This window comes from Sardina pilchardus, chromosome 24 (assembly GCF_963854185.1).
Source record: "Sardina pilchardus chromosome 24, fSarPil1.1, whole genome shotgun sequence".
Classification (NCBI taxonomy): Eukaryota; Metazoa; Chordata; class Actinopteri; order Clupeiformes; family Clupeidae; genus Sardina; species Sardina pilchardus.
This window is the reverse complement of record NC_085017.1, coordinates 16933253-16961124: the sequence shown is the minus strand read 5'-3', so window position 1 is coordinate 16961124 and position 27872 is coordinate 16933253. Positions and strand designations below refer to the sequence as shown.

Here is a 27872-nt window from a genome sequence, read left to right as displayed (position 1 = left end):
AGTGCAATTTATCTTCATTACAGTAATGGTCACAGTCTGACAGAATGCATTAAAGGATTATTGAGCACATGTTTGACATTACGTGGATTTATTCAGATCAAAACCATGCCACATGTTAATGGGTACAGTATTTTAAATAGGGGAACTACACAGATCAATCAACATTTATTTATTTACGTTTGTTTCAACTAGGTCCAGTAATTTCAAATGCTTGGTATGTGGTTTATTATTAAAGATTTTTATGTTGGAAGGGTTACGGTTTTATGAGATTCTCATGTGTTACCATGAGACAAAAGTCCATTCCTCGAGTCCATTTCCTCACTTACATGTATCATGGGTGGTGAAAGTTTAAGTAAAAAGTTCAAGTTCTGAACAGGAACACAAGAGCAAGTCAGAATGTAAGTGTAGTGGTATGGTATATGGGGTCCCCTTCACTGTTCACAGACCAGTGTTGCTAAAATGTCCTGCAACCAATCCTATTACTATCTCAATTCCCAACACTCGCACAAACACACAGATATAAGCACACACACACACACACACACACACACACACACACACACACACACACACACACACACACACACACACACACACATACACACACACGCACACACACACACACACGGTCCTAATTCACAATTGTTCACATACAAAATACAAGACAAATGTGAGATAAATGTTATTTCAGACAAATACAGGAAATTCTATGGGAACTAGTGTTAAAGTGTGGCACAGTATTGTTATGTTCTCTTTTTAATGAATAATAAATATGACAAATTGTATAAAAATATACACCTAGGCATCAGAGATGTATCAGGACGAGAGCGACAGAGCAAGAGAGAGAGAGAAGGGGAGGGACAGAAAGAGAGAGAGAGAGAGAGAGAGAGAGAGAGAACGAGAGAGTAGGAGGTCAGGGGTGTCAGGGAGGGGACGCGGCAGGCTTTTGTTTGTTTGTTTGTCTCGTGGCTCTCTTCAGATCTCGCCCTCAAACGAGTGCAGGTAAGTCTTTAGGGTCAGGACGTCTGTGTACTCCTGCGCGGTGGCGCGGTACAAGTCCAGGCCCGTGAGGATCTCGACGTCGCGCACGCGCGCCGTGTGCGTCTTCAGCACCTCCTCCACCCAGCGAGACTCCTCCTCGACACTCTGTCACATGGGGTGACAAAAAAATAAAACACGGGGGGTCAGCAGGTCAAAGGTCACAGGAGCATGTGCCTAGTGCTTCTGTCAGTTATGAGTTAATAATATTTTTGGCCATAACAAGTGGCCATTGAATCCAACTCCATATACCAACAGTCAACAATTGCAAAAAAGAAATTCAGAATTAATTCAAAAGAAAGAAAGGTAGAATTAAAAATAGGAAGAAATGTTTCCATAAAACAACCATAAACTCCCTCTGTTAACCTGTGTATCGGCTGTCTCCCATCATATGAAGTTCAAAGGGAGACTGTTGATAAGAGCCACTCCTCGGTGACACAACTGACTGCCTGCACATACTGTATGTCCATTACCCAGTAGCAAGCTCCCTTTCAGATAAATGGAACACACAACTGTGTCCAATCAGAACTTCACATCTTACGACTGCTGTCTATTTATTGACTTCTTGCTTGTCACTATCGAGAGATAATCACTAACAAAAGTCTTCTTGCAGCATCAGACTTTGCAACCCAGAAGTTTGAGTCACTTAAGTTGAGCTGACATATTATGTGTATAGTGTACACAGTATGTTGAGTATTGAATTTGCTGCATACTATCCTCATGGTCTATGACAAAGTATACAGTATAAGAGGACATAATGAGTAAAGAGTATATTGTAATTTTATCGATCTTGCCCCATAAAATCTCTCTGAGTGAAACAAATTATTACTGTAACTGGTGTTCTGATGCTGAAACTACATTGGCACTAGACTCTCACAGTGAGACAGGTAGAGTGATGTAAATGAAGCAAATTGTGTTTGGATGTTAATAAGGTGCCTACGTCGATGCCAGCCTCTCATCTGAAAACAGGAGTGCCAAACCGTGACTAATTCAATTATAGAGTGGGCCACAGATAGCCTGGAAAACCAGCACCAACTGCTGGACGGCAAAATGTTTTGCCTGCATTTGGGTCTGGCCTCGGACCATTGAACATTTTGAAAACACTGCCCTGAATCTGGCAGATGGCAACTAAACCAATCACAACGCAGAGATGTGTTTTGAATCAACGCGGGCGGGGCAGAGGGCTCTGGGGCGGGGTTTTGAGGGAGCGTTGGCCTATAGGCACAGACACGGTTTGAAAGACAACGGGTTGTGCTCATCAACAATGTTCCGTTGTATCCATTCATCGAGGCCAGACTAAATTAGACATCCAATCCATTTAGGCTGGTTTATCAGGCTAGGCCACAGAGGAAAATCAACATGAAACCATCACAGACAGAGGTCCGCCATGATTCAATTAACAATTTACATTTACAACCCCAAACCAGAAGATGTAAAATGCAAATCAAAAACAGAATGTGATACGTAGACTTGTAAACCCATATTTAGTAGTGGTGGGGAAAAAAATCGATTCTGTTCAGTATCGTGATATTTTGTGCATGCAATTATATCGATACGAGTAGCTCAAGTATCGCAATACTTAATTATATAATTTCATTATCTATTTTACTTTTATTTGAGGCGAGTTTACTCAGGGTTTACTCTGATCACATTGAATTTGCTAGATAGATAGATATATAGATAGATAGATAATTTACTGATCCCCAAAGGAGAAATTGAAGATATTACGCTCACAAGGTGGCGCTTGTTGTGGCGTTTTATTGTGCATTCAGGCAATTTCAAATTGAAAGTGTGGGTGTGTTTCGGTTTTCAACAAAAAGCAAATAGTAAGGACCTTGATATGCACCATGCCATGACAAAGTGAGTTGAACAGTGTTATTTTCCTTATTTTTTGTAATGCCTTCGAACAATATGAGAGACATGAATAGCAATATATCGCAGAATCGAATCGCAATACTTGTTGTATCGCAATATGTTTAGAATCGCAATAATATCGAATTGTGGCCCAAATATCGCAATAGTATCGAATTGTCATTCTTTTGCCAATTCCCACCCCTAATATTTAGCTGCAAGGACGTAGACCGCATATCAAATGTTGAAAATGAACATGCTAACTAATTCATGGAAAATGTATGTTCATTTTGAATTTCATGCCAGCAACATGTTTCAAAATTGAGGAGACCAGTTGCTAGAGTTTTGAGAATGAAGTGTTGTCCCACTCCTGCCTGATATGATTGACAGTTGACAGTTGATTTTAGCAAGTTTTATGTTGATTTTAGCACCTGGACTCTTCCTCTATGGAGAAATACTGTTTATATAGGGGCAGAATTCATTTTTGTACTTGCACTGTTTTCCTGAAATATTCAGTCTTCCCAAAAAAGCTCTAGCTTACAGCATCTGGTCTTTAAAAAAATAAATAAATAAATAAATAAATAATAATAATATATATATATATATATATATATATATATATATATATATATATTGCGCTATCAATATCTTGTACACCCGATAGCGAAATCGAAGACAACAAAATATGTAGCAGGGTAGGCTGTGGGGAAATTTCCAGTAACTAGACAACACCTTGGATGTTAGATGTCTGCACTGAACTGAGTACGAAAATAGATTTTAAAAGAAGGTTCTTAATTATGCTATGTTTCTCTTCTCCCTGATCTTTGAAGCCACCCTCCCTTAGGAGTCTGGAGTGGTTCCCTTGTCCATTGCCTCTGGGGTCATCCTCCTCGGGGAGTCTGGAGTGATAATGATTTCTTTTTCTGGTTAATGATGACGGCATTTTCTTTTCATTTATGAAATCCCTCAATAATAGCCTGTTTTTTTGGGGGAGGGGGGGCTTTTTATGCCTTTAATGATAGGACAGTTGAGAGAGACAGGAAGTGAGTGGGAGAGAGCGTTGGGGTGGGATCCGGAAAGGACCACGGGGCGGGAATCGAACCCGGGTCGCCAGCGTGCGGTGCAGGTGCCCCAGCCAGTCGTGCCACGGCTGGGGCCAATAATAGCCTGTTTAACCCTATAAATAGTGACAAGACTTTGTTTAGGACAGACGCAACACTCTCTGCACTCACGCTCGCCTAGGATGCTTGTGTGTTTGTAACCTGTCTCCAGCGTCGTGAATAAAGCTTTGTACACTACCGTACGATCGGCCTGCCTGTGTGTACTTTTGTGTACACACACACACACAAAAAGGATAAAAGTAACACCATAGAGGAAGTTAAAAGTAGCATAAACATTAAGCTAAAACTAGCATATAAAAACAGATAAAAGTATTTAGTTAAAAGCTTTTCTAAAAAAATGTGCGTCGGCGTCAGGGGCGGGCCTTAGGGGTCCAGGCCCGTCCAAACAGGTCACTGTGCCCCCCCAAACAGAGTGCTCTGTAGATATTTTGCAGTGGCCGAATTCAACTCTACTAGTGGTGAGTTCGTTGTTTGAATATCCGACGAGACAATTATCCTTGCGTTATGCCCGCTATGCCTCTGACATGTCAAAACGAAAGTCGACTCACGGACTGTGTCTGTGTAGGCTAGACTATTTATAGAACGAAACTCAGCTCACAGGCTACACTTCAATACCCACGAATCCATTGTCCAAAATACTAAATGTGACGGTGTGTTCATTTCGGCCAGTAGCATAATCTTCTTGGTTAGATGTCGCCAGTCTGTCATGTTGCTGCCACTCCGGAATGTTTTTTTTTGTCAGACATGCCCCTATTCCAGCATGCTGCCATCCTGACACATTTTAGTAGGCCTACAGCCATTCAAACAGTCTAGTATTTTTTTTCAATTCAATATATTTTTGCGGTTCCTGCATCAAATTCCAACATCCTGAGAAACGCGCATGAGCTGTAGACTAATGACATCTGCACCCGCTATCAATAGGCTAATCCACCCGAGGCATTTTTTTTCAACAATTGATATCCACAGCAGCTACCCTCCATACTCATACATTACAGTAGCCTCTATGCACTATTATGCAGACAGTCGCTTGCCCTCAAAGCCCATCATGTGTTTTATCTTGTGTCTTGATTGTGTGATGACGTTATGACCAGCAAAGTCAAACCAGCGAAACAGCTAACTCTATCTGGTCCAATTTGCTAACTTATAGGCCTATCTAGTATGTTTTTTAATACATTGTTTTTATTACTGCAACTTAAAAAAAAAAGTTTGGTGGCATAGGCCTAATGTGTTGGGTGGCCTGGCCTCACTGGATCTCAAACCGAACGCATTCTCCGATGCGTCCACCTGCCGAAAATCTTTTTAAAAAATAAGAAGCGCTTCAATGGAGCTCTAGAAGCCAAAGTTTGGACGTTTTCGTTAGAAAACAATTTAATTTGAATTATGGACTGCCTTTGAATGAAGTTTGATCGGACTTTAAGTTGACAGAAGAAAGTTTCAATAGGCTACCTGTTAAGAAACGCACGTTTGCCCCGTCGAAGTCTGCCACTCAGACATGACACCACTACGACATGCTTCCATTTAGACATGCCTCTATTTCGACATGCTGCTATTTAGACATGCTGCCAATCCGACACATTTTAGTACCCCCATTCCGATAGTTTACAAATCCTATTTTTTCCAAGTCAATTTAACGGACGCTATAGGGGTATGAGCCCGACGGACGCAAAGTGCGTATAAAAACACACATTCTTCTCTGTTACATTGCTCCGCGATTATTAGTCACAGCGAGATGAGACCTATATTGCATGAAAGAGCAGAACCGGGGCTTTCCAACGAGACTAGACACGTGTCAAATACAATAAAATCATGAATTTAAATCAAAGTATATCATATTTACAGTCTATATTGCTCTGCGTTCACCCACGCAGCCACTGCTCTCGCTTGGATTACTCCGGGACCAGGCATTGCACAGACACGACACGCATATCAAATGAAAGAGGAGAAACAGAGCTTTCCATTGATACCAAACACATCGATCCTCCTTGTGTTATTAAAACAGACGAAGTGACAAACAAATAAGAATGTCATAGCTTCGGTTACCGCTACTTTCGTTTGCTTTACTCGTGAAACCGTGGTCAAAAATATATGGCTTGCATGTCAGATAAAAGAGGAGAGCTAGAGCTATCCACAGATACCAAATACAACCTTCTAGGCCATAAAACAGACGAAGTGGCAGCAAAATAATAACTGTAACATTAATAGCCTATGAATTACCTCATGTCGGAATGGCACGTTGTTTGAAAAAGTTAAATACCGCCACTGCGACCATGAAAAAAAAAATGTCGGAGTGGTGGGACTTTTTCCCATGAGGAGACATGCCTGCACTATGACAATTGGACGTCAATGTCGGAGTGCTGATATGTCGGAATGAACCGCGGATACCAATTCATAGGCTTCTTCTAATTGTTCTTGCGTGCTTTATTCAGATCGAACCGCGTAACTTAGGCTAGCATACAAACTTGATTGAGACCCCCCCCCCCCCCCCCCCCCCCGCTGGCAGGGGCCCCCCCGTGCTCATAGCCCCCCCACTCGTTGCCCTCTGGCGCCGAGCCTGGGGCCGGATTCACGAAAACAATCTTAAGATAAATCCTAAGAAAATAAATAAGAAGTCTTTAAGATTGTTCTTAGATTGGGGGGCGCTGTGGCACAGCAGGCTAAAGCGTCCGTACCATTTACGGGTCCGAGTGCCCACGGGGACCCAGGTTCGAATCCGGCCTGCGGTCATATCCCGATCCCGCCCCATCTCTCTCTCCCACTTGCTTCCTGTCTACCTCTTCACTGTCCTGTACTAATAAAGGCAAAAAGGCCAAAAAATATACTTAAAAAAAAAAAAAAAAGATTGTTCTTAAATGCTATTCACCAATATTTTCTTAAGAACTGTCGTATTTCTTAGGATCTTCTTTGTTTTCCCACTTAAGAACTTAGATAAGAATGCCCTGCGCCATTCGTTACAGTTAGGCTACACTAAACGCAATCAAACGTGAGTTTTGTTTACAAGTGGCAACCGTTGCTAAGAGGGAAAGTCATGCCTTCAAGCACTCCCGGTTGTCTTAACTTTGAAAATACTAAATCATAAACATTGAAAATAAATAAAACAAGCACACGGCAGTTTCCTTTTACTTTTTTAATCGCCTCACAGACGTTTCGGGCTTTACACTTCTTCAGTGAGATATGGCGATTTCACCATCGCCATACAGTATCTCACTGATGAAGGGTAAAGCCCGAAACGTCTGTGAGGCCATTAAAAAAGTAAAAGGAAACTGCCGTGTGCTTGCTTTATTTATTTTCAAAAGCCTGAACGGTTGTAACAAACAGCATGGGTCCCTTTGTAAATTTAATTAAAAGGCAAACTAATTTTGCTAATGTACATGAATAACATTGGTGAGTCAGCCCCATGGGTGGCATCTGCACACAGATGCAGAGGTGCTCTATAAATGTAGCCTATTGTGTTAAAGCCACAGAATTTCCACAAAACAGAGGCCACCTACTCTCATTTCAATCCTGCCTTGGCTAAAGCCTATTTGTGGTGGGCGTTACAGTTTCAAATTACCTTAAATTACAATGTCAAAAAGCTTTTAACATAAAACGCAGGGACTCCAGAGGGCTTGGGTGCTTTCCAACATGTGTTTATGCTTAAGCCAGTTCTATTGAGTTGTGTCTTGAATAATCACCTGCTGGGACATGTAAACAAAAATAGTTATCATCAGTTCTTATGTAACTGTTTTTTTCCAAGAACTGAACTTCAGTCGTGTGCAGTATGTTAAACTGCTCATAGGCAGTACACAGAGAGGGAGTCAACAATACTGACTGCAACAGGGTCTCATTAACGAAACTATAAACATTTGCACATGTGTTGCCCCATCTCTGTCTATTACTGTCGTTCTGTCCTCCACAGGGTTCTACCAACTATGGCCCTAGGAAGTCTGGCCGTGTGCCATGTCCGGCAGTAGTGTATTCTGTTGAATTCTGTGGCTTGGCCCTCCACAGGACTCGGCACCTTGGAGGGGGAATTGAGTTTAAAAAGCAACCAAGATCAGGCAGCTAACTAGATGGCTGTACTCTTGTATTACTGTAACAACTAAGTTCACGGTTTGTGCCCTTATATTTTGTCAAACGTAGTGAGAAATATAGGCACTATTAATTAAAACGCTTTGGTTTGATAACCAAAGAATATTTCTGAGCTAATGTAGGCTACAATCTGGTTAAACCAGACCTAACTGTAGTAATCGATGTCTAGAAGTCTCTCTTTATGACCCCTATTGGCCAGTTTGCACCTCAGAAACATACCTGGTGGTACATTTAATTTGGGTCTGTGAAAACGTTCCCGGGGGAACATGTTTCTAATAAGACCAGGTTGAGCTTTATTTGCCATTTTGTTAAGTGGAAATAATGTGTGTTTACTCAAGCTTTCCTAGGGCCACACTTGGGAGAACCTTAAGAAGGACATGATGGACATTAATAGACAGAGACAGGGCAACATGTGCGCCGCAAATGTTTGCTATAGTTTATGTGTGTATATATGTGTGTGTTCATCTGTCTGTCTGTGTACAGTAGATGTATGTGTGTGTACTACTTGTTTTGATATTCAGCAGCCAAGGACACACACACACAAATCAGTCGTAAGAGAGCTGCAACAGCTTGGGGTGGCCAATAGGGCTAAATGGCTTGCAAAGTCCTGTGCCGTGTCTGTTATTATTAGTAGCCACGACATATGATGCCAGCCTTGTTACTTATACCCATACGACCTGATTATTGAGAGATATTGTGAAGATCGGTTGTATGCCACAGGTCCATTCATTTGTGGATGTATTCTGCTGCATCTTTAATCTTTCAGTCAGGACCACTTTGTCCAGATTCATCCATGCATCGCTAAACTACTGTAATTAGGCGAGTAAAATTGTGACAAATACCATCAGTTATGCCACAACTTCAAATGAATGAGCAAGAGCACATACAGAACACTCATTGCTTTTTGAGCATCAGAGGTACAGTAGCTTGAGCTTCTGGATGGGGGTAGCTCCTACAGTAGGCAACCAATGTCCATCAACACACAGCTTTGAGCATAGGCACAGGAATACGCTGAAATGACTGCCCGTATGCGGAGATAATGAGGCATATCGACCTGCCTACCAGCCAACGTTTCAGCAGACTAACAATAGACATTATTTGCGACAAGCGGTTAACATCACCTATAACCTAATAACTCAAAGCCTGAATTTCCTGAAGGCCTAGCAAAATTACGAATGAGTGCTGACACTGTATGATGTAATGAAAAATTTGATGTTATTTGACACATAAGGAGAAAGCCACCAACGCTGTTTACGGTAGCGTGGATTCATGTATATGGAAGTTCATTACTGCTTTAAATTGAGCCTGAGGTAGTTCAAATTAAATTGCGACCGCAAAAGACAAAGTAATGAGAGCGTTACTAGGAGTAGTAAAAAAATATCTGTAGGCCTTTATTCCAAACAGGTACTCTTTTGAATCAAGCTTTATGCTCTGAAGAAGGCCCATGTGGCCGCAATGCGTCGACTTTAGTTTTTGTAGTCCTTGCCATGTATTATTAAAGGCTTTATTTTTTCCTTGACTGAGTGCCTTTGACCGACATTCTTTTTCATATTAAATCGCGACCACCTTGAACCTTGAAGTAGATTTGGAGAAAGTCATAATGTACATGCTTTTATTACTTCCAGATTAGACTATCATCTGGATTAGATTAGACATCACTCCAGTACTGGCAGCCTTACACTGGCTTCCTGTTAGATTTAGAATCCAGTATAAAGTGTCATTGACTGTTTTTAAATCACTGCATGGGCATTGGGCAGGCCGCAGGTTATGTATCAAACATGATTAGCTCTTACACTCCATCACGACCACTAAGGTCATGCATCCCACGCATGCCTGGACACACCCCATTCTCACACTCAGAAGGGTGACCGTGCTTTCAGCATCTATGCACCACGCCTCTGGAACGGTCTACCACAAGATCTTAAATCAGCATCATCTGTCACTGGTTTTAAATCTTTTCTAAAAACCTATTTATTCAGACTAGCTTTTAACATTGAGTTCCTGTGTAACATATGGATGTTGATGCCACATGTATCCTTGTCTATATGTTTATATGTTTTTCTTTCTTGTTTTGGTTGTTGTCTGGAGGTGTAAGCTGTTGTTTAAGTTTGAATTATCTTTAATCTTTGTATTCTTACCTGTGAAGTACTTTGGTATGAAATGTGCTATACAAATTAAACTTACTTACTTACTTGAACATATAGAAGTTCCCGACACTTCATAAACAACTCAACTTCTAAACTAACAATTTACCCTCAGAACTCAAATACTTTAGTAATTACTCCATACTCTATACAAAGTATAGTCATAATTTTGCAATCTAATCATGTTTACTTGTAATAAATCTGATGCCTTCAAAATGTAGCCTAATCTGCCAGTGTTCGAATCCACAGCAGACAAGACTTCTCACAGGTAAACAGCTTTCATCATCACTTGCAAAAAGGCCGGCAGAGAAAGTGGCAAGAGTAGGCAGGCTAAAGTGTGTGTGTGTGTAAATGTGTGGGGACTCACATTGCAGCTCTCGTCGTTATCTGGCCGGTGGGGCAGAATGAAGGAGAAGACCTTGAGTGGCCCCTCACAAGCCTCTGCCGTCTGGTTGGCCTCGGCGCAGCTGGTGATAATGGCGTAATAGTGGGTTGGGACTGGCACCGTGTCTCCTGCATGCCTGCTCCAAAAAACACAGACAAAGGACTTAGACTAACAGGGGATTCCATTGATCATAGTGATTATTAACTGCTGCAACACACGTGTCGCGAACGGAACGCTTCAGTTGCGCGTCTGGTGTAGCTCCACTGTTAGAAAACGTTAATGTCCACGAGAGGCAATTTGTTTTGCAATACAGGCATGTTAACACATAATCCACAACACAAACATTGAACCAGACATCTAATCACATAAACACACACCAAGACACTGACGCCCCACTCTCACATCCTTGCCTTGTAGATGTGAAATATGCGGGACAGCATAAATGCTTTAGGATGATTTTAAAACCTCTCTTGGTCATCTTGGTCTGACAGTAGAAGCATAATTCAACCATTTACAGTAGGATTGAGGATCAGTAACATTCTCTGACATTATTTGACAGTTCAACTGATGTTAACGACAGCATTCAGAACGCAATTCTGGTAATTTTATACTATCATTGTACTTTATATCTCACATTACTTATATATTTATTTCATTTTGCTGCATTTACCAAGAAGTGACTATGAAGTGTGAGACAGTATCAGGACTAAAGCTACTGTAATAGAATAGAATAGAATATATACTTTTTTGAGCCGATGAGGGAAATTCGTTTCTCTGTATTTAACCCAATTTAACCGAATTAGTGAACACACACGGCACACACACAGTGAGGTGAATCACACACTAACCCAGAGCAGTGAGCTGCCTGCCCAACCAGCGGCGCTCGGGGAGCAGTGAGGGGTTAGGTGCCTTGCTCAAGGGCACTTCAGCCGTGGTGGACTGGTCGAGGATCAAACTGGCAATCCTTCGGTTACAAGTCCGAGGCCCTAACCAGTACACCACGGCTGCCCAATCTAATCTACGTCATCTCTACTCTAAAACACTGGTGATATCATTTTCTGGTCGATCTTTTCTGCTCACTCTCTGATCTTCTCCATGGTGTCTCGGAGGCCATCATAGTCATTGTCAAAAATGGGTCCAACGACGACATTTGCCCCATTCAAGTCCTCTGTGTAGCGCCTCAGCAAGGTGTCTTGAAAGTAGCTCCATATTTCTGGAGGAGAGAGGAACAACAGGGTAAAGGCAGCACAAGGAACATTATCTACCTCTCTGGGCGTGAGTCTCATACTAATACAAATAATCCTTGTTTGTGAAGGGCCAAGGGTATTTATACATAAGGGTGTTACTTTGTTTTGCTCATTTAAAGCCTGTATTGTAGATAGAAGTATGTTGCATTTCCTTTGTCCTAACATACAGTACTACTGTACATTGATTACTTTCCATCACAAATCAGAAACAGCCCTGGGGCTCTGTCTGTCAACATAAATAAATCCTTGCATCTCCAGGTTCTTGGAATGATATCGTTGGGGTAAGCCCAGCCACCCGCAGGCGACAGCTCAATTTCGGGGAATCCAACGCACCACTGACACACCCACACATCCACACACACACACACACACACACACACACACACACACACACACACACACACACACACACACACACACACACACACACACACACACACACACACACACACACACACACACACACACACACACACACACCGGTCCACCCACTTCATGATAACACTCAGTACTCTGACACAGACCCACCCATTCATCAACATGACTTGTGAGAACCTCACACATTCCAAAGATTAGGAGACCAGGAAAACCCCAGACATGACCGCTACTAAATGGACACTCACTCTTGAAGGCTTTGTACATTGGGGCAGTGTTGGTGATCAACGATGCGTCATACTTCGCTTCAGGTGTGGTGGCAAGTTCTGGAATAAACAAGCACAAACATCAGATCATTAAGTCAGATTTGTAAAACTGTAGTCATAACAGTCACACACTTTTGTTTGGCAAACTTACAGATCTAAGATTTTAGTCAGGGTAGTTAGTATGGGTACAGTGGATTCTTGCCCTCAACTCACTGTAATATTATCCATTTTTCTTTTACTATTTTCATTCTACTTCAACTGCTTTTATTTTGTTTTTGCTCTAAGGAGCTGATGTTGGACGAGGCACTGGTGTACAGTCATATTGGAACAGGAAGGGGCCATCCCTTAGCTGGGCTTGGCCCTTTAGTTCCAGTGAAAGTAACTCGGAATGCTCCAGCATTAACCGAGAGATTTTAGGCAATTCCACGTTCCCATCTTAATGGGAACAGTTTGGGGACGACCACTTCCTGTTCCAACATGACTGTGCACCAGAGCACCAAGCAAGATCCACAAAGACATGGATGACAGAGTTTGGTGTGGATACATTTGGCTGGCCTACACAGAGTCCTGACCTCAACCCAATTTGAGATGAGACAGGCGTCAGACAGGTGTCTTTTGGGAAAACCCTAGAGATGAATAATAGCGGAGACAGAGAGCCAGTCTCTTCGTCCAACATCAGCGTGTGACCTTATATATGCGCTTTTGGAAGAATGGTCAAAAATTCCCATAAACACACTCCTAAACCTCGTGGAAGGCCATCCCAGAAGAGTTGAAGCTGTTACAGCTGCAAAGGGTAGACTGACATCATACTAAACCCCATTTATTAAGAATGGCATGTCACTTAAGATCATATGCGAGTCAAGGCAGGTGACAATAGCCCAATCCCAATGTCCGGACTCACAGACTCACAAACTTTGGTGCACTTTCTCGCGAAATTCGTAAGGGCTTAGGGCTGTCCCAATGTCAAATTTCAAAAGGCGTGACTGCGTGAGGGCTTGAGTACACACTTACCATGCCCTTTCCGTTAGTCTGCATCGGTGCAGACTTCACCTAAGGGAATTACCCACAGTTCAAAGTGTGGTGACGTTTACCGTGGAGATCATAGGAAAATCCGGAAATTACAAAGGCAGCACAACAAACAGCACAACACACGTGCGTGCGTGCGTGCATGGTGCAAATGTCAGCAACGTCTTTGTTACTAAACATCGGCAAGGTACATGATCTCATGAAGTGCTGTCCCAATCCCAAATATCTATCTGAGCCCATGTGGCCTCACACACTCACTCACTTAGCACCTGAGATCAATTACTGTAAGTCTGTGAGTCTTTAGTCCTTAGTCCTCAGGGCTCACATTGGGATTGGGCCACTATAGTGTATATGCATGCAACATGAAAAATGATAACAAATCCCATCCCAACTGACCTGGCGGGTAAAGGAAACCATTGGAGAGCTCCGACTCTTGAGAGTAGGTTGAGCATGCCTGGCTGTTAGCCTGTAGGATGCGGACATCTGCCCTCACACAGTCGCTGGCAGGCAGAGGAAGGGGCGTACTGTCTGTCTGGAAGGGAGCATGAAACGTAAGCCACTAGAGCCGTGCACATGAAAACAGACTCAGACAGGCGTTTTTTTATTTTTCATTGTCAGGTCGAAGCTTTTTTCCTATTATAGCTTGTAAAACAAATCTCAACAATATACTTCATTGTTTACTTTACGCAGGTCGTGTAAAGTACACTCTTGTGCTAAAGATGAAGGGAGAAAATGAAGGAAATAGTGGGTTTGGATAAATGAGTAAGGGTGACACAAACCATGACACATGTTCAAATTTAGTTGATGACTAATCACCACTCATCAACCAATTCATGAAACATTTTACAGTGTAACTAATTGACACAGAGCAACTCAATAGTATCACCATAGATATCACTCCCTTGACACCAACCCTCTGCATGACGTCATCAACAGACAGCTATGGATGAGCTATGGTGTCTGTAACATTTTAAAAATACATCTATGCGGCCCCAGCCGTGGCGCAACTGGCTGGGGCACCTGCACCGCACGCCGGCGACCCGGGTTCGATTCCCGCCCCGTGGTCATTTCCGGATCCCACCCTGACTCTCTCACCCATTCGCTTCCTGTCTCTCTCTACTGTCCTATCAAAATTAAAGGCATAAAAGCCCAAAAAATATACTTTAAAAAAAAAAAAAATACATCTATGCAATTTTCTGCAAACCTCTCATTTGAGGCGTTAACCAAAATGAAGTCATGACACAGGTCACCCACCCATGCCTCAGCCTTTAGGCCTCTTGGCTTAATCTGAGTGTGTGGAGGCAGTGGTAACTGACAGAAAGAGCTGTAGGCGCCCAGACCATCAGAGCCAAGGAAATGTGTTTAGAGAGAGAGAGAGAGAGAGAGAGAGTGTGTCCCGCCCCCCGATGTTCTTACGGAGAATTGAAAATTTGATATAGTTTTTCGTATCTAGGAAATCTTTTAAGGAAGGGGAGTGCTTTGTTAAACAAAGTCTGGACTGCAAGGAAGTGAGGAGTGGTTTCACATGACCACATTGTGCTGAGCACCTGAGCAAATACAGATTTTTAGAAATAATACGTTTCAATTGCACAGATATAATACTTACAATAGGAGTGCAGTCTGAAGGTTAAACAAAACATGTCCTTTAATATTGTTTCAAAATGTATTTTCTGTCAGTTGTTATGAGGCTTTGCAATGCTATATTATGGGTGCTGGGTTCAAAGGATGTGTTACTTTGTATACTGTAATTTCAAGTCCTTTTGAAGACTTTGGATAACATCATTATACAGTACAACAGCATTCAAAGCATTTCAAAGTTTTTGCTGGTATTTTTGCTGGCGCTCATATCATTTCGAGGAAAGTCTTTCAAACATTTGCGGGACTTCCATAAATGTCCTTTTCACTAACCCTTTCCCAGCAGAGAACACATCCACAGCAGAAATAACAAAACTCCAACTAAGGGAATTGTTAATCTTATCATTGGCTTTGAAAGACTCACTAGTGACCAGTGACTAGTTCTCTACTCACTAGTGAGCACTACTCCATCTACAGGTTGAAAGACACCTAAGACACCTAACCATGACAGAAACAGGCAGACAAGTGCTTCTCTTTTGATCTTAACCAATAAGGGTGACCAAGGCAGCCTATCTGAGTAATTTATCAGCCATGTTTATGTATTTAAATCTAGTTTATTTATAGGCTTTGGATTTGGCTTTCAAATGTTTTTGAACAACATTTGTTGTCTTGTTTTCTCACTTGAACTGTACTTAATGGTGCTTTACCGTTTAACCTCAGTCTTCTGGGATTATCGGAGGTTATGATGATTAGTTAAGGTGTAAAAGTTTAAGAAAAAGGTGTAAGAAGCTTACCTGTTTAGGAATTGTGAATGATGTCCACAGGGGCATAGCTAGCTCCTCACTGTATCCACTAACAAAGTCACCGTGGTATAGGAGAAAGTACTTGGTTTCAAACATAGCAGCAGGCCGACCATAAGGCAGATGTATGCTGTCTGAGGAAAGAATGAAATCACTCAGAAAACACAACAATTACACACCTATATTGAAGTCACAGTACAGCAGAAGTCAGTGAAGTGGAACTCAGTTGGAACTCACCATCAACTACTGAACTGAATCTCTGGCTATTTTCCTCCACTTTGTTCTAGAAAAAAATATATAATGATTAAAGCAGCGGATATGACACACAAAACAAAACACATTGTTTTTATCAATGTATTTGAGAAAGATGGCTTGTAAGTGAACTGAATTGAAGCACAAATTGAAAAATAGGCAATCCTCTGTAGAGACGCATAAGAAGAACACCTCCATCACCACCTACAGGTTGGTTGATAGTCTTGCAGCTGAAATACTGTGAGATTTCTCGCAGAGATAAAGCAGTACCCTGGAAATCCAGAGTTCTAGCGAGAGCATAATTTGAATTTGCTTAGCTAGCCAACTCTGGCAATCAGTAATGATGCTCATTACCAATGTCCTTAGAGTTGACCTGCACCAATCACATCGTTATATATCTGATATAGACAGGCCTGAGGCGAGCTCAAAAGATGACGACAGCGCTACAACATCAAAATCAGTCAGTAAACATTAAGGGGATTCGACTTGATGTAGCCACCTGCAGCTGATAACATGATTATTTTCAAACCGGAATTGTGCATGTCATGGTTGAAAACATCTCAGAATCTCAGAAATAATCGCGTAATGCAGTCATCTTAAGATGGCTGCAGGTAGTAACAAGTTGACTCCCCTACTGGTCTCATAATTTTATCCAATTGCGTCAAAGTCTGGAATCAGTCAGTGAACATTGGTTGTAGTGTTATCTGATTGTGCGCATTGATATTTTTCAAATTGCCATGCTTGCCATTTTCAGTAATGTTAACCAGACCCTGAATCTTTTTTGATTTTGGGCCTGGATTTCCTGGCGAATAGAGCAGTGGGATTCAAATGCCAGTCATTCGTGTCTGAACACATGTTTATTTCTGAATGAAATCTGTAAGTGCTTGTGGGTGTTGGTTTACAAAGTTTTTTTTATGAATGAATGGGAGTACTATATAGTTGTGTTTATACTTTATAACTTGTGTTTATTATGTGTGTGTGTGTGTGTGTGTGCGCGTGCTGAAACACACTTTTTCCACTCTCACTGACCTCATCGTCACAGCTGCAGCCCAGGTCGTAAACGGCAGCGGAGGCAGGATCTAAGGTGGAGGGGGCAGTCACCTCCTCCGGCATAACGGGAGTGTGTGATGGGTTTCGTAAAATGGCATTTAGACTGCCATGAGTCCCATTATTGGGTGCAGGAGTTAATCCAAGAAGATCTGGGAACACAGTACCATCACTTCACTACCACAGGACAAATAATATTCACTTAAAAGGGAAAAAAAACTAAATTCTGGGGTTTTGTGGATGAATATGAATTCACTGATGAAATAATAAGATTTTTAAAGATAAGTACTAAGACAAACAATGGAACAAGAGAACTTCACAAGTAAAAACAATTCAGCTCACCACACATGACATTGTAGAGTTCAATGTTTTCAAAAGCTGGCACCTTTGTCTTGAACTTGAAGCTAGGTCCATAGCCCATAAAGATTGTCTGTGGTTTGAAAAAAAAAGTTTTAACATTTTCCAAAGTTTACATTCACAAATAATGTTTTTTTAAATTATTAAATAGGTATAGGAAAGAAAAAATAGTACCTGCATACTATTTATTTTATTATCAAAGCCATGGTCTCCAAAAAACCCACATAATCCCTTTGGCTCTCGAAATTTGCTAAAAGGGGGAAAGAATTCTTAGTAAATGTGCAATAACACAAATTCAATATGAACAACTTAATTATCTGTGTTAACATCCACATCCACCTGCTCACGGTGGCGCAGCAAATAACTACAGTATTTAGTGGTTATTCACTAGTGTGCTCACTGTAGAGTAGCCTATGCATAGTGTACACTACTACCGGTCAAAAGTTTGGGGTCACTTAGAAATTTCCATTCAACTCCTTCATAGACAGAATACCAGCTGAGATTAGTTGCATTGTTTTTTTTTTTAATCAGGGAAGCAGTTTTCAGACTAAATGACCTGCTTACATAATTGTAAGGGTTCTCCACTGTTCTAGAAAGAAATGGCTGATATTTAATGCAATATCTGCATTGCCCCTATCAACAACCAATCATCCAAAGTTCCAAAGGCACATTCTGTTTACTAATCTGATAACATTTTCGAAAGGCTAACTGCGAAAACACTTAAGAACCCTTTTGCAATTATATAAGCACGTATTCTGTCTTTGGAATGGAATGGACATGTCTAGTGTCCCCAAGCTTTTGACCAGCAGTGTGCAGTACATTGTAGTGAATGAGTAAATAATTAACAATGCATGCTTGTCTACAGATGTTTTGGAGAACTGGGGCCCATGTTTACAGAGCTGAGAAGTCAAGTGGTCCCCAGAACCCCACAGCACAGACCTGGCAATGTGCCATTTGCGCTCCATCAAGAGGTGGACGTCTTCGATTCTGCGGTTGTTGGCGTAGTGAAGACGCTTGGGAAGGTATTGTTTCAAGTAAGGCTTAAAGTGCTGGTTTGGCATCTTACACTGAGCACAAACAAAACAACACAAGTTCTGATTATAGTTATAGTTTTCTAGGGAAATTGAAAAAAAAAATGTTATGCAGACAGAATTTTGTCCCTTATAATCGCAAGCAACATACCGTGAGGTTTGCTACAATTTCCTTAGGATCATCTGGAAGAGTTTACAAACAAAGTCATGACGTGCAATCAGACTAATTTGAGTAAATTTGAAAATGGTCACAGAACACCAACAGTGACAGTTTTAGTAGTTATTTGAAAGTGCTATGAACTGACATGGGGCCGTGCGGTTCTTTGGCCGCATTCTTCCAGAGGAGCCATGGATCAGATGGAAGTCATCCACATTGAGAGAGTAGGAGCTCAGATACTCAGTCCGGTCACAGTGAGCTTCCTCCATCCCTTTTTGAAGGAAGAGAGAAATGACTGGTGAGTCTACGTACTACTGTAGCCTTAAGAATACAAGCAACAACACTACACATTTGTTACTGGCTTTGAAACAAGACTTAAAGGAACACTTCACCGATTAGCATTAAGCTTTGTATCTTTAGAAAACCAGTCATGTTTTTGAATGGTCATGCATCATTCCCTCAGTTTGCCTTGAGATGGGAGAAATACAGATTTCAATGAAACCCATGAATAGGACTTCCTGCTTTCAATGATGTAAAATGATGATTTTTACATCATTGAAAGCAGGAAGTCCAACATTGAAATCCGTATTTCTCCCACTGTTTTGGTAAAGTTAGTGTGTGCAGAGAAATGACGAGTTAGTGTATATGTAACAAAATGTGTTGTAAGAACATGGGATGTGCTTTTGAGAGGAAAATGATCCATTCGGCCAATTGTGTTTTGCAGGTGAGAGGCTGTGTTTAGAGTTTTGAAAATGTGTCAAATGAATGGACAAACGCTTGTTAGCGATTGAAAAAAACTGTAATGCTAATCGGTGAAGTGTCCCTTTAAGAATACAAGCAACAACACTACACATTTGTTACTGGCATTGAAACAAGACTTAAGAAAAACAAACATCACTGATCTGTTTCAATTACCACCGGCAGCGTGCCACGATCTGCCAAAGACTCTTTACATGATCAAGAACATTCTTTAGTTTGATCACAATACAGTCGACTATCCGTCAGTGCATGGATATACTTTCAGCCAATCATTTGCAGCCCTACCATGGTCTCCTACTAGCATGAAGTTGACACAGCGATGGAGGTTCATCTGCTTGAGGCCGTTCATCAGCTGCCCGATGATGTTATCGATCTCCCTAAGTGGATTATCCAGCTGAATTACACAAAAAAGGGTATAGAATGACCGTCGGTTCCAGACCAGAGGTGAAGTATACTGTATGTCAAGGTTTGGTCTGAATGTTGTGGCTATAACATTAAAATGGTGAGATATATATTTCCCCTCTTAGCAGGCTACTCTTTGTTAGGAGGTTGACGGCATCAGGTTGTGTGTTTATATTCTATCTGACTGTATGTGTGTGTGTGTGTGTGTGTGTGTGTGTGTGTGTGTGTGTGTGTGTGTGTGTGTTTTGGATGGTTTTGGGGGGCTTACCTCATTACTGAGAGGACCAAGACGATGGCCAAATGTGTCCGGTTGTTCCGAGTGCACGGCATACACATATGGCCTGCAATTTCACACAATAACATTACTCACATAAGTAACTACAGTAAGTACATGTGTGTGTGCCTGCTAAGCCTGCAAAGACTTGCACTGTCTGAAAACGTGTGTGTGTGTGTGTGTGTGTGTGTGTGTGTGTGTGTGTGTGTGTGTGTGTGTGTGTGTGTGTCTGTGTGTGTCTGTGTGTGTGTCTGTGTTTGTGTGTGTGTGTGTGTGTGTGTGTGTGTGTGTGTGTGTGAGAGAGAGAGTGTAAGTGAGTGAGAGTGTGTGAGAGAGAAAAAAAATGCCTCTGCAGTATAAAACCAGTAAAAAACAAAGGTTTGTTAAGTCTAAATCCCACTTTAGTTGTTTTTCAAAAGGCTTCAATCAATTCTGGTGTACTTGCTGTGTCAAGATCTCAGAAAACATAAATCTATCAACCATGAACACCAGAGCCAAAAGACATCAATGACAGTAGAACTTGAGTAATACTGTGATACATATTGCACAACTCTAATAGGAGTTGAATGAGGAGACAGTTGCTTTGCTCATACAATGTGTAAAATCTTACTGTCAGATGTAATACCTTTCTTCCTCAGGCAGATGGAGCCAGCGCAGTATGGTCAGTATTCTCCTCTCCAGAGGAATGACCCTGTCAGAAAGACCAGCGGTAAGACCATATTTTACAGTCTGCTCAACCCTAAGCCAGTCTACTGCTATTCAGATAGTGTAAATTGTTGTAACAGGCAATATATATCATCTCTGTTTCTCTAGTGTACGCAGATTTTGTCTGTTGTATGCTCATTTGTGTAACAAGACCAGTGATTCTTGGAAAACGTGTGATGTGGTCAACATTTATATTAGCATAGGAAACAACCTCTGCTGATTTAAGTGTGACAAGCTTCACACAGACTGCAGGCCATGCTAGTGTAAGATCAGCATCTTGTGCCTGTCTGTAGTGGTTTTAGTCAAGATATTCTCTCAACATAACACCGCCATTTTAGGACTGGTGGACAGGGCCAGAAACCACCTAATGACTAGGGTCACAACCATGAATCCATACACACAGTGTAGCCATGCTGAGATTTGCAATCGCGCTTGTCTCTGGTTCTCCCAACAGTAAAACGTTTCTCTGAAAATATAAATTGCTTTTGGACATGTCATTTTCGATTATAGAGGAGTTCCTTAGCCCTACAGTTTATTCTTTACTACCTTCAGGCCTCACTCTTGTTGACTTTGCAGAATTGTAGGCCATTGTAGTAAATTCCTCCGGGCCAACACTAATGCCAAAGCTAATATGGTTGTAAACTGATTGAATCTAAAGTTTAAACAAAGTTTTAACCAGATATATGAGTAAGAGGCGTTAGACAGGGTAAGGGATTGGGAGGCTCTACTCTACTCTAAATGACTTTGAAGTCTTCAAAAGCTATAAATCTACAGTCAGGTTTAGCCAAGGTTCATTTCGGAGGCTATAACACTACCCTGGAGGATTGTATTAGCCTGTTATCGACCATCATGCTACGTAAATCTGGCATTAGTTCCCCACAGTTCCTCATAGATGTACAGTAGCTAAACTAACCAATAAATAGGCTCTTGTTTACATCAACAATAACACTAATCAACTAATTAACACTCATTCTTGTAGTTAGAGATCTGATCAGGAATCCATGATAGCTTCCCAAAAAAGTCTTCAACTTCCAATGTGTTGTTCAGTATCTACAGTACTGTATAACACAGACATTTTTTACAACACATTTGTAACACCTCTGGAATCTGCTGAACTCCAATATATGTACGGTAGCCTACCTTGTTGTTCAAACTACCTCTAATGTATTTTTCAATGGCTGTCAATAAAGTGTGCATTTCCAACAAGCAGATTACTCAAAAAGAAATGCAACATTCTCCTACAATGTTATTAAAACTACAGACAGTACTGTATTTCAACCAGAATGACCACAGATATATCAAAACATCTTCAGTCCTGTCAATGTGGCTACAAACAACCATTCATCACAACCTTCCATTTACTTCAATGTAAACTCAAATGTAGAAGAGAGATACACAATGGCAACCTACACTAAGAAAACACATGTGTATGTGTGTGTGTGTGTGTGTGTATGGTGGGGGGTTCCCAATTGTTGCCTCCTGCTACTTTGAAATGTGTCGCTTAGAGATAACACATCTTGCTTTCTGTTGCACCACGAAGCCAGCACGACACAATGCTAACAAAGCAAACGTCAACAGCTCTAAAGCCCACACTGGCCACTTTCACAGATCAATGGTCCCTCAGTGTGTCTCAGTGTGGGGGGCTATTGTTTGCGCAGACGCCTGGGAGGGTGGATCAAGAGACATGTGCTTGTTAGGTCATGTGTATGTAAATCCATCCTGACTCAAAGTAGCATCCATTGCCTCAGGGGAGAGAGTGTGGTGGATTGATTCAGAAACTGCCAGAGAACTGCAATGAGCCCATACTTGTTGGTGGTTTTTACTTTAAATAGATTGAGTTGAAGTCTAATTGCCGTATTGATTAAAAAAAATAAACTCACCATGGCCAGAAGAAGGTTCCTGCTTTCACTCCCTGCTTGACAGAAGTGATCCAAATCTAATAATAAAAAACAAGCATTATAAGCAATAACCTTAGGGCATAAGCACTCAGCATAGGCTTCAATGCTCTTAGAAAACTATTACATAAAATGCTATTACTTTTTTGAAGCACAGTGATAAAAGCAGAATGATCCCTCTGAGCATATGCTGCATTCATTAGGCCATGATTGAAATGGCTCGGCCTGACTAGTCCGGGCTGTATTGGTGCTGTACACTCTGACGCTAAAGCTCTTCCAGAGAGGGTTAAAGCGAAGCGAGAGGCGCAAACGTTCGATCATTTCCGCGTTCTGTCTTCGCAAAGGGGAGGGGGCCTAAATCCCCCTTTAAGCAGACCTGTTAACATTCGAACTGAACTGCTTGCCAATCTGACAGAAATCGATATCCCACTATGACGTCTTTGCGACACGCCTCTTTAAGCAGACAGGAACTGTTCAAATTGTTCTTCCATAGAGATGCATTATGTTACTCTATCTTGTCAGTAATTAAGGATCTTCCATAGAGATGCATTATGTTGCTCTATCTTGTCAGTAATGAAGGATCTTCCATAGAGATGCATTATGTTACTCTATCTTGTCAGTAATGAAGGATCTTCCATAGAGATGCATTATGTTGCTCTATCTTGTCAGTAAAGAAGGATCTTCCATAGAGATGCATTATGTTGCTCTATCTTGTCAGTAATTAAGGATCTTTGGCTCTACTCACAGGCTGACCGCCCCACCATCGATGGTTTAGTTTCTCCCTGCCCTTCAGATTAAAGTTGGCGTCGAACACAGGGTCATGCATGGAGTTACAGACTATGCCATGAGACTCTGGATACAGCCCCTGAAAACAAACAAACAAACAAACAAACAAACAAAAAATCAAGAACAAAAGGACAAACAGTACATTTAGTAACAAACAAAACAAACAAAAAAGCTGTGGTGTTGGTTACAACAGGACCAGACACGATGGCAAAGATTACAGCTTGACAGCCGTAAAGAACCACTTTCTTGTTGGCACTTGAAGCGCTGCATCAGAGAGCTATTCTCAGCTTGTGGGTGTTCATCTTGAATAATTGAAGAGTTTGATTCCAAAACGCTATATATCCATTTTTAAAAACATTAAAAAGTCATGTTATTTAATTATGTATTTCAGGTAATATCAATAAAAATGCAGTTGTTTTGTTTTGATTGAGTAAAGATAAATCAACTTAACATAAACCAATACAGTTCCACTGTAATTACTTATGAAAATTCATTAAAATGGTGGATATAGCGTTTTGGAACCAAACTCTGAAGACACATGGGCCGGGCAGAGCACACCTACCGTGGCCAAGCTGTAGAGGTTAGGGAAGGTCTTTGATGGGTACATCGGCCTCATGTGAGGAGCGTGAGTGCCGCATGTTCCTGTGAAAAAAAATGGAGAAAGAGCTCAGTTCACCTTTACCTAAGAAGTAAATAACCACCAGGTTTGCAGTTTTTATTAGGAGCAATGGTCAATAGGGCCATAGGTAATGTACATACTGTACACACAAGTAGGCTATACAACATAGTCCAGTATTAGGGTTTCTCATATTGTAGAAAGTCTAATGTTAGACAGTTCACACTGTGTCTGTGTCAGTGCATTCATAGCAAAGACACCTACTGTACATTAACAAAACATTACTTTAAGACAGTTAAAATAAGTATTTCAAATAATGATTTTCTTGTGATTGAATTGAATATTTTCTAACTAGCTTTGTATTTAAGTCTGTTGGCATATTGACAATAGTTTATATTATATTTCTTCAAATTTCCCCCTCAAGGTATACTTACTCAGTTTCTCCATGTTTGGAATGATCGCCCTCCCTTTTTTCAAGTATGATGCCCGGAAGCCATCCAGTGACATTATGATGAGAGGTGGACGTATGAAACTGCACCCCAGATATCAGAGACCAAAGAAAAGAGAGGATGGATGTTATCAACAGTAACAATAAGAGCCTCAGTAACAGCTCCATTATGGTAGAAAATAAGCCAGAGCAGTGAATTCATTAATAGGGCTCGGGATCATGACGGGAAAACTTCGCGGTCACAGCCATATTGGCAGCCTCACTCCTTAGTTTACTATGGATTACTATGGATTTACTCCCACCTATGAGTGTGTTCCTGTTACTTTGTTTTTGCCTTCTTGGTCGTATGTTGCTGTGTGGTGGGGTGTAACAGCACAACCCACGATCGCAAGAGGAAAAGAATCGCTAATACTATATTTCTGCTTCTTGTCTTCTGCATCTGAATGAATGGATATTACGTTCGGTGCGCTACCAACATGGCGGCTATATTCCTAGAATGCAAGGCGTGTTCCCGAGCCCTATTGAATCTAATATTATCAAAATATGAACATAATGTACTAGAATATTTGAGAATTGTGAAGTGAATTGTCTATTGTTTATTCCAACACTGGGACCACACACATACTCACCCCGCTGGACACTGGGGAGTCTCAATTTCTTCACAGTCTCCTTCCAACCATGTTGTTTCACCTGACACCATGGCAAACACAGGACACACACTGAGCAAGCTATCCCATATTCCATCCTGTCTGAGGTCAGGTCACACATCCCTTGCTGTTATATATACTCCACTCTCTATACACAGAGTTCACTTTGCATATGGGGCACCTTACACTGTTATGTGACAAAGATTACTTTGCCTTTCACTGATGAAAAACACAGAATGTTTTAGTGGTTTTTGTGAGTGGGCGTTCACTGAGTGACTAAGTTCTTGGCTTGCTTCAGCGCAGCGGCCACCCCAGGCCTCTCTCACCTTTGCACCTGGCCTTGTAGTTGGTGCAGCAGTCTCCGTTCTCCACGCAGTCGTCGGAGCAGTGACAAGCATGGTCTTCATTACGCTCCTCACCACAGCGGTCCTCTGAACACTCGAAGCCTCCAGCTGGCAGCAACAAAGACGCAGAGCTGTCACTCACTACATCAATCCATCTATGACGAGGCCAAACACTCCCGAGCAGAGAATTGGGCAATACTGTTTGGCAGGGATTGCATTATGTTGATGCACTGACATGCACTACTCCTCTCTTAGTAGGCCAAAGTGTATTGCATGGTGGGGGAACACTGTTAGGCTTATTTGGAGTGTATTGTCACGTCACACACACACACACGCACACACACACACACACACACACACACACCTGTTTTCAGACAGTGCTCATCAAAGTCTTTGCAGCAGGCATAGTAGGTCTTGCAGAGGTTGTCACAGCGGCATCCAGGCGGCTCTGCCTCCGCCAGCTCGAAGCACCGGCCCTTACATGATCCAGACGAACTCACCCACGGGAATTCTTGAGCTGCCATCAAAACAGAAGACCTTTCAGCAGCATCGCACTACAGTAAGTGCTCCAAGGCCAACACAGAGGCCTTCAATCACAAGCAGGCTATTGCAGAACAGTGCCACAATCTGGGACTAGTGGTGAAGTTAAATCTCGAGGCAGCCTTACGTAATGCTCAGTTACTTAACCATCTATCTCTGCATTGTAGACTCTCTCTCTCTCTCTCTCATGCAAGTTTAATAAATGTATTGCTTAACTTCCCAGAGGAAAACCATACCACACACATAGCTTGTGCTTAAATGAAAATGTTTTACTGTCTCACTGTTTGATTTCGACGGTCCATCCACATCTTGCCCAGCTTGAAACACATATCCCCAAGAAACTTTGGTTCCAGTCAGGAGTGCAGAGACAATTACTACCTAAGGAAAAGAATGTAGGTTTGGTTATACTGTACTAAAAAACAACTGCATCGAATACATTTGTATGCAGTTTCTGGGGCAAAGAATACCATTATAACTTAGTAACTATGCTATATAAGAAAAATAGGTTAAATTAACCTGTTACATCATCTAATGCTTTCAACTCAACAGCTTCTGCAACAATGATCACCAACAACACTTCCAACTATTACTTCCAAATGGCGTAAGGTCCTATTTAAAAACTCTAACAAAGGGACAAGACAAATTATTGTAGTGAACAAATGATACAGGAATATCCTCTAACAATCCTAGTACGCACCTCTACTACCTTTGGATATCAGATCCATGCATCCACAATCCATCCAAATGTAATCCATACCACAAAATTATCCACATCATCCAGGCTTAATTTCCTTGTCACTCCAAACGTGTACAGATTTTAAACTTTTAGACCATCTCAAGCCATCCCAATACACAAAATATTGTAGGAACACACAACACATTTCACTGGCTTATCTAAATCAATGTCATACATTTAAATCCATAGAGAGACCGTTACATGTGATTAATGATTAACTGATTCGTCTGTTGGCCGTTCAGCTAAGGCAAACAAGTGGGCTTCCACATGTCTTCTCCACTATACTTATCATTGATTCTTTGATCATGTCTCAGAAAGTCCAGTAAACATGCCATGTGAATATACATATCCTTTCGAGCTTGAATTACAGGGAGTAAACCAATTAAAATATCCCATAATAACAACAACATTGCAATTGACCCCAATCCTATTTGCATTAAATCGTTACAAAATAAAGGACATGAGGTGCTAGCTTCAACACCGGCATAACCTAGACACACTACGAGGACATTGCGGCTCGAAAAAGAAAAACACGCCTGAATGTCCCTCTATTACAACTCTCAGATACATTTTCTCACCGTACCAAATTTCCTAGTAACATGTTCCAAAACCCGTATCCTCTTAGTTCATTCCCAGTGTATCGGCAATCCGAGCGCCACTGCACTTCTGACCGCGCAGATCGAATGGTCAGGGCGTGGGGTCGGCGCAGCCGCGTTGTTTACCTTGCACAATGTGCGCTTTTCTGCAAGCCAATGCGGGTGAAGTAATGATTACAGCTGCCCCCTAACACGACTGCGCTATTCGTGATGTGATGTTCTCTAAACAACAGTCAGCATTAAACTATCGACTCTCTACTCCTACGCATGTAGACTCTGGAAGGGGAGAGCGAGAGAGATAAAGAAAGAAAGACAAAGAGAGAGAGAGAGAAAGAGAGAGAGAGAGATTCAGGATGTAACACTCACTCAAGGTCATACAGAATA

The 27872-nt window shown here is 41.6% G+C and overlaps 1 protein-coding gene across 1 annotated transcript; it reads right to left on the bottom strand.

Moving 5' to 3' along the window:
- Nucleotides 1-71: 71 nt before the first annotated feature.
- On the bottom strand, nt 72-27676 carry enpp2l (ectonucleotide pyrophosphatase/phosphodiesterase 2-like). The gene is made up of 25 exons (XM_062528757.1): nt 27476-27676; nt 26438-26534; nt 25981-26133; nt 25599-25724; nt 25255-25315; nt 24612-24709; nt 24124-24203; nt 23521-23640; nt 22761-22816; nt 20801-20866; nt 20170-20242; nt 19785-19893; nt 18889-19011; nt 18735-18766; nt 18492-18619; nt 17727-17802; nt 17538-17625; nt 17178-17347; nt 16134-16179; nt 15891-16030; nt 13918-14053; nt 12478-12555; nt 11688-11820; nt 10590-10743; nt 72-1146 (listed from the first exon to the last, which is right to left on the bottom strand). The coding sequence occupies exons 1-25, from the start codon at nt 27491-27493 to the stop codon at nt 976-978; spliced, it is 2532 nt and encodes an 843-aa protein (XP_062384741.1). The 5' UTR covers nt 27494-27676; the 3' UTR covers nt 72-975.
- Nucleotides 27677-27872: the final 196 nt, after the last annotated feature.

Coding starts and splice junctions, on each gene's coding strand:
- enpp2l (XM_062528757.1), bottom strand. Junction 16,180..17,177: donor GCTGCAGCTGTGACGATGAG/GTCAGTGAGAGT, acceptor ATTTTTTTCTAG/AACAAAGTGGAGGAAAATAG. Junction 16,031..16,133: donor ATTCAGTTCAGTAGTTGATG/GTGAGTTCCAAC, acceptor TTCTTTCCTCAG/ACAGCATACATCTGCCTTAT.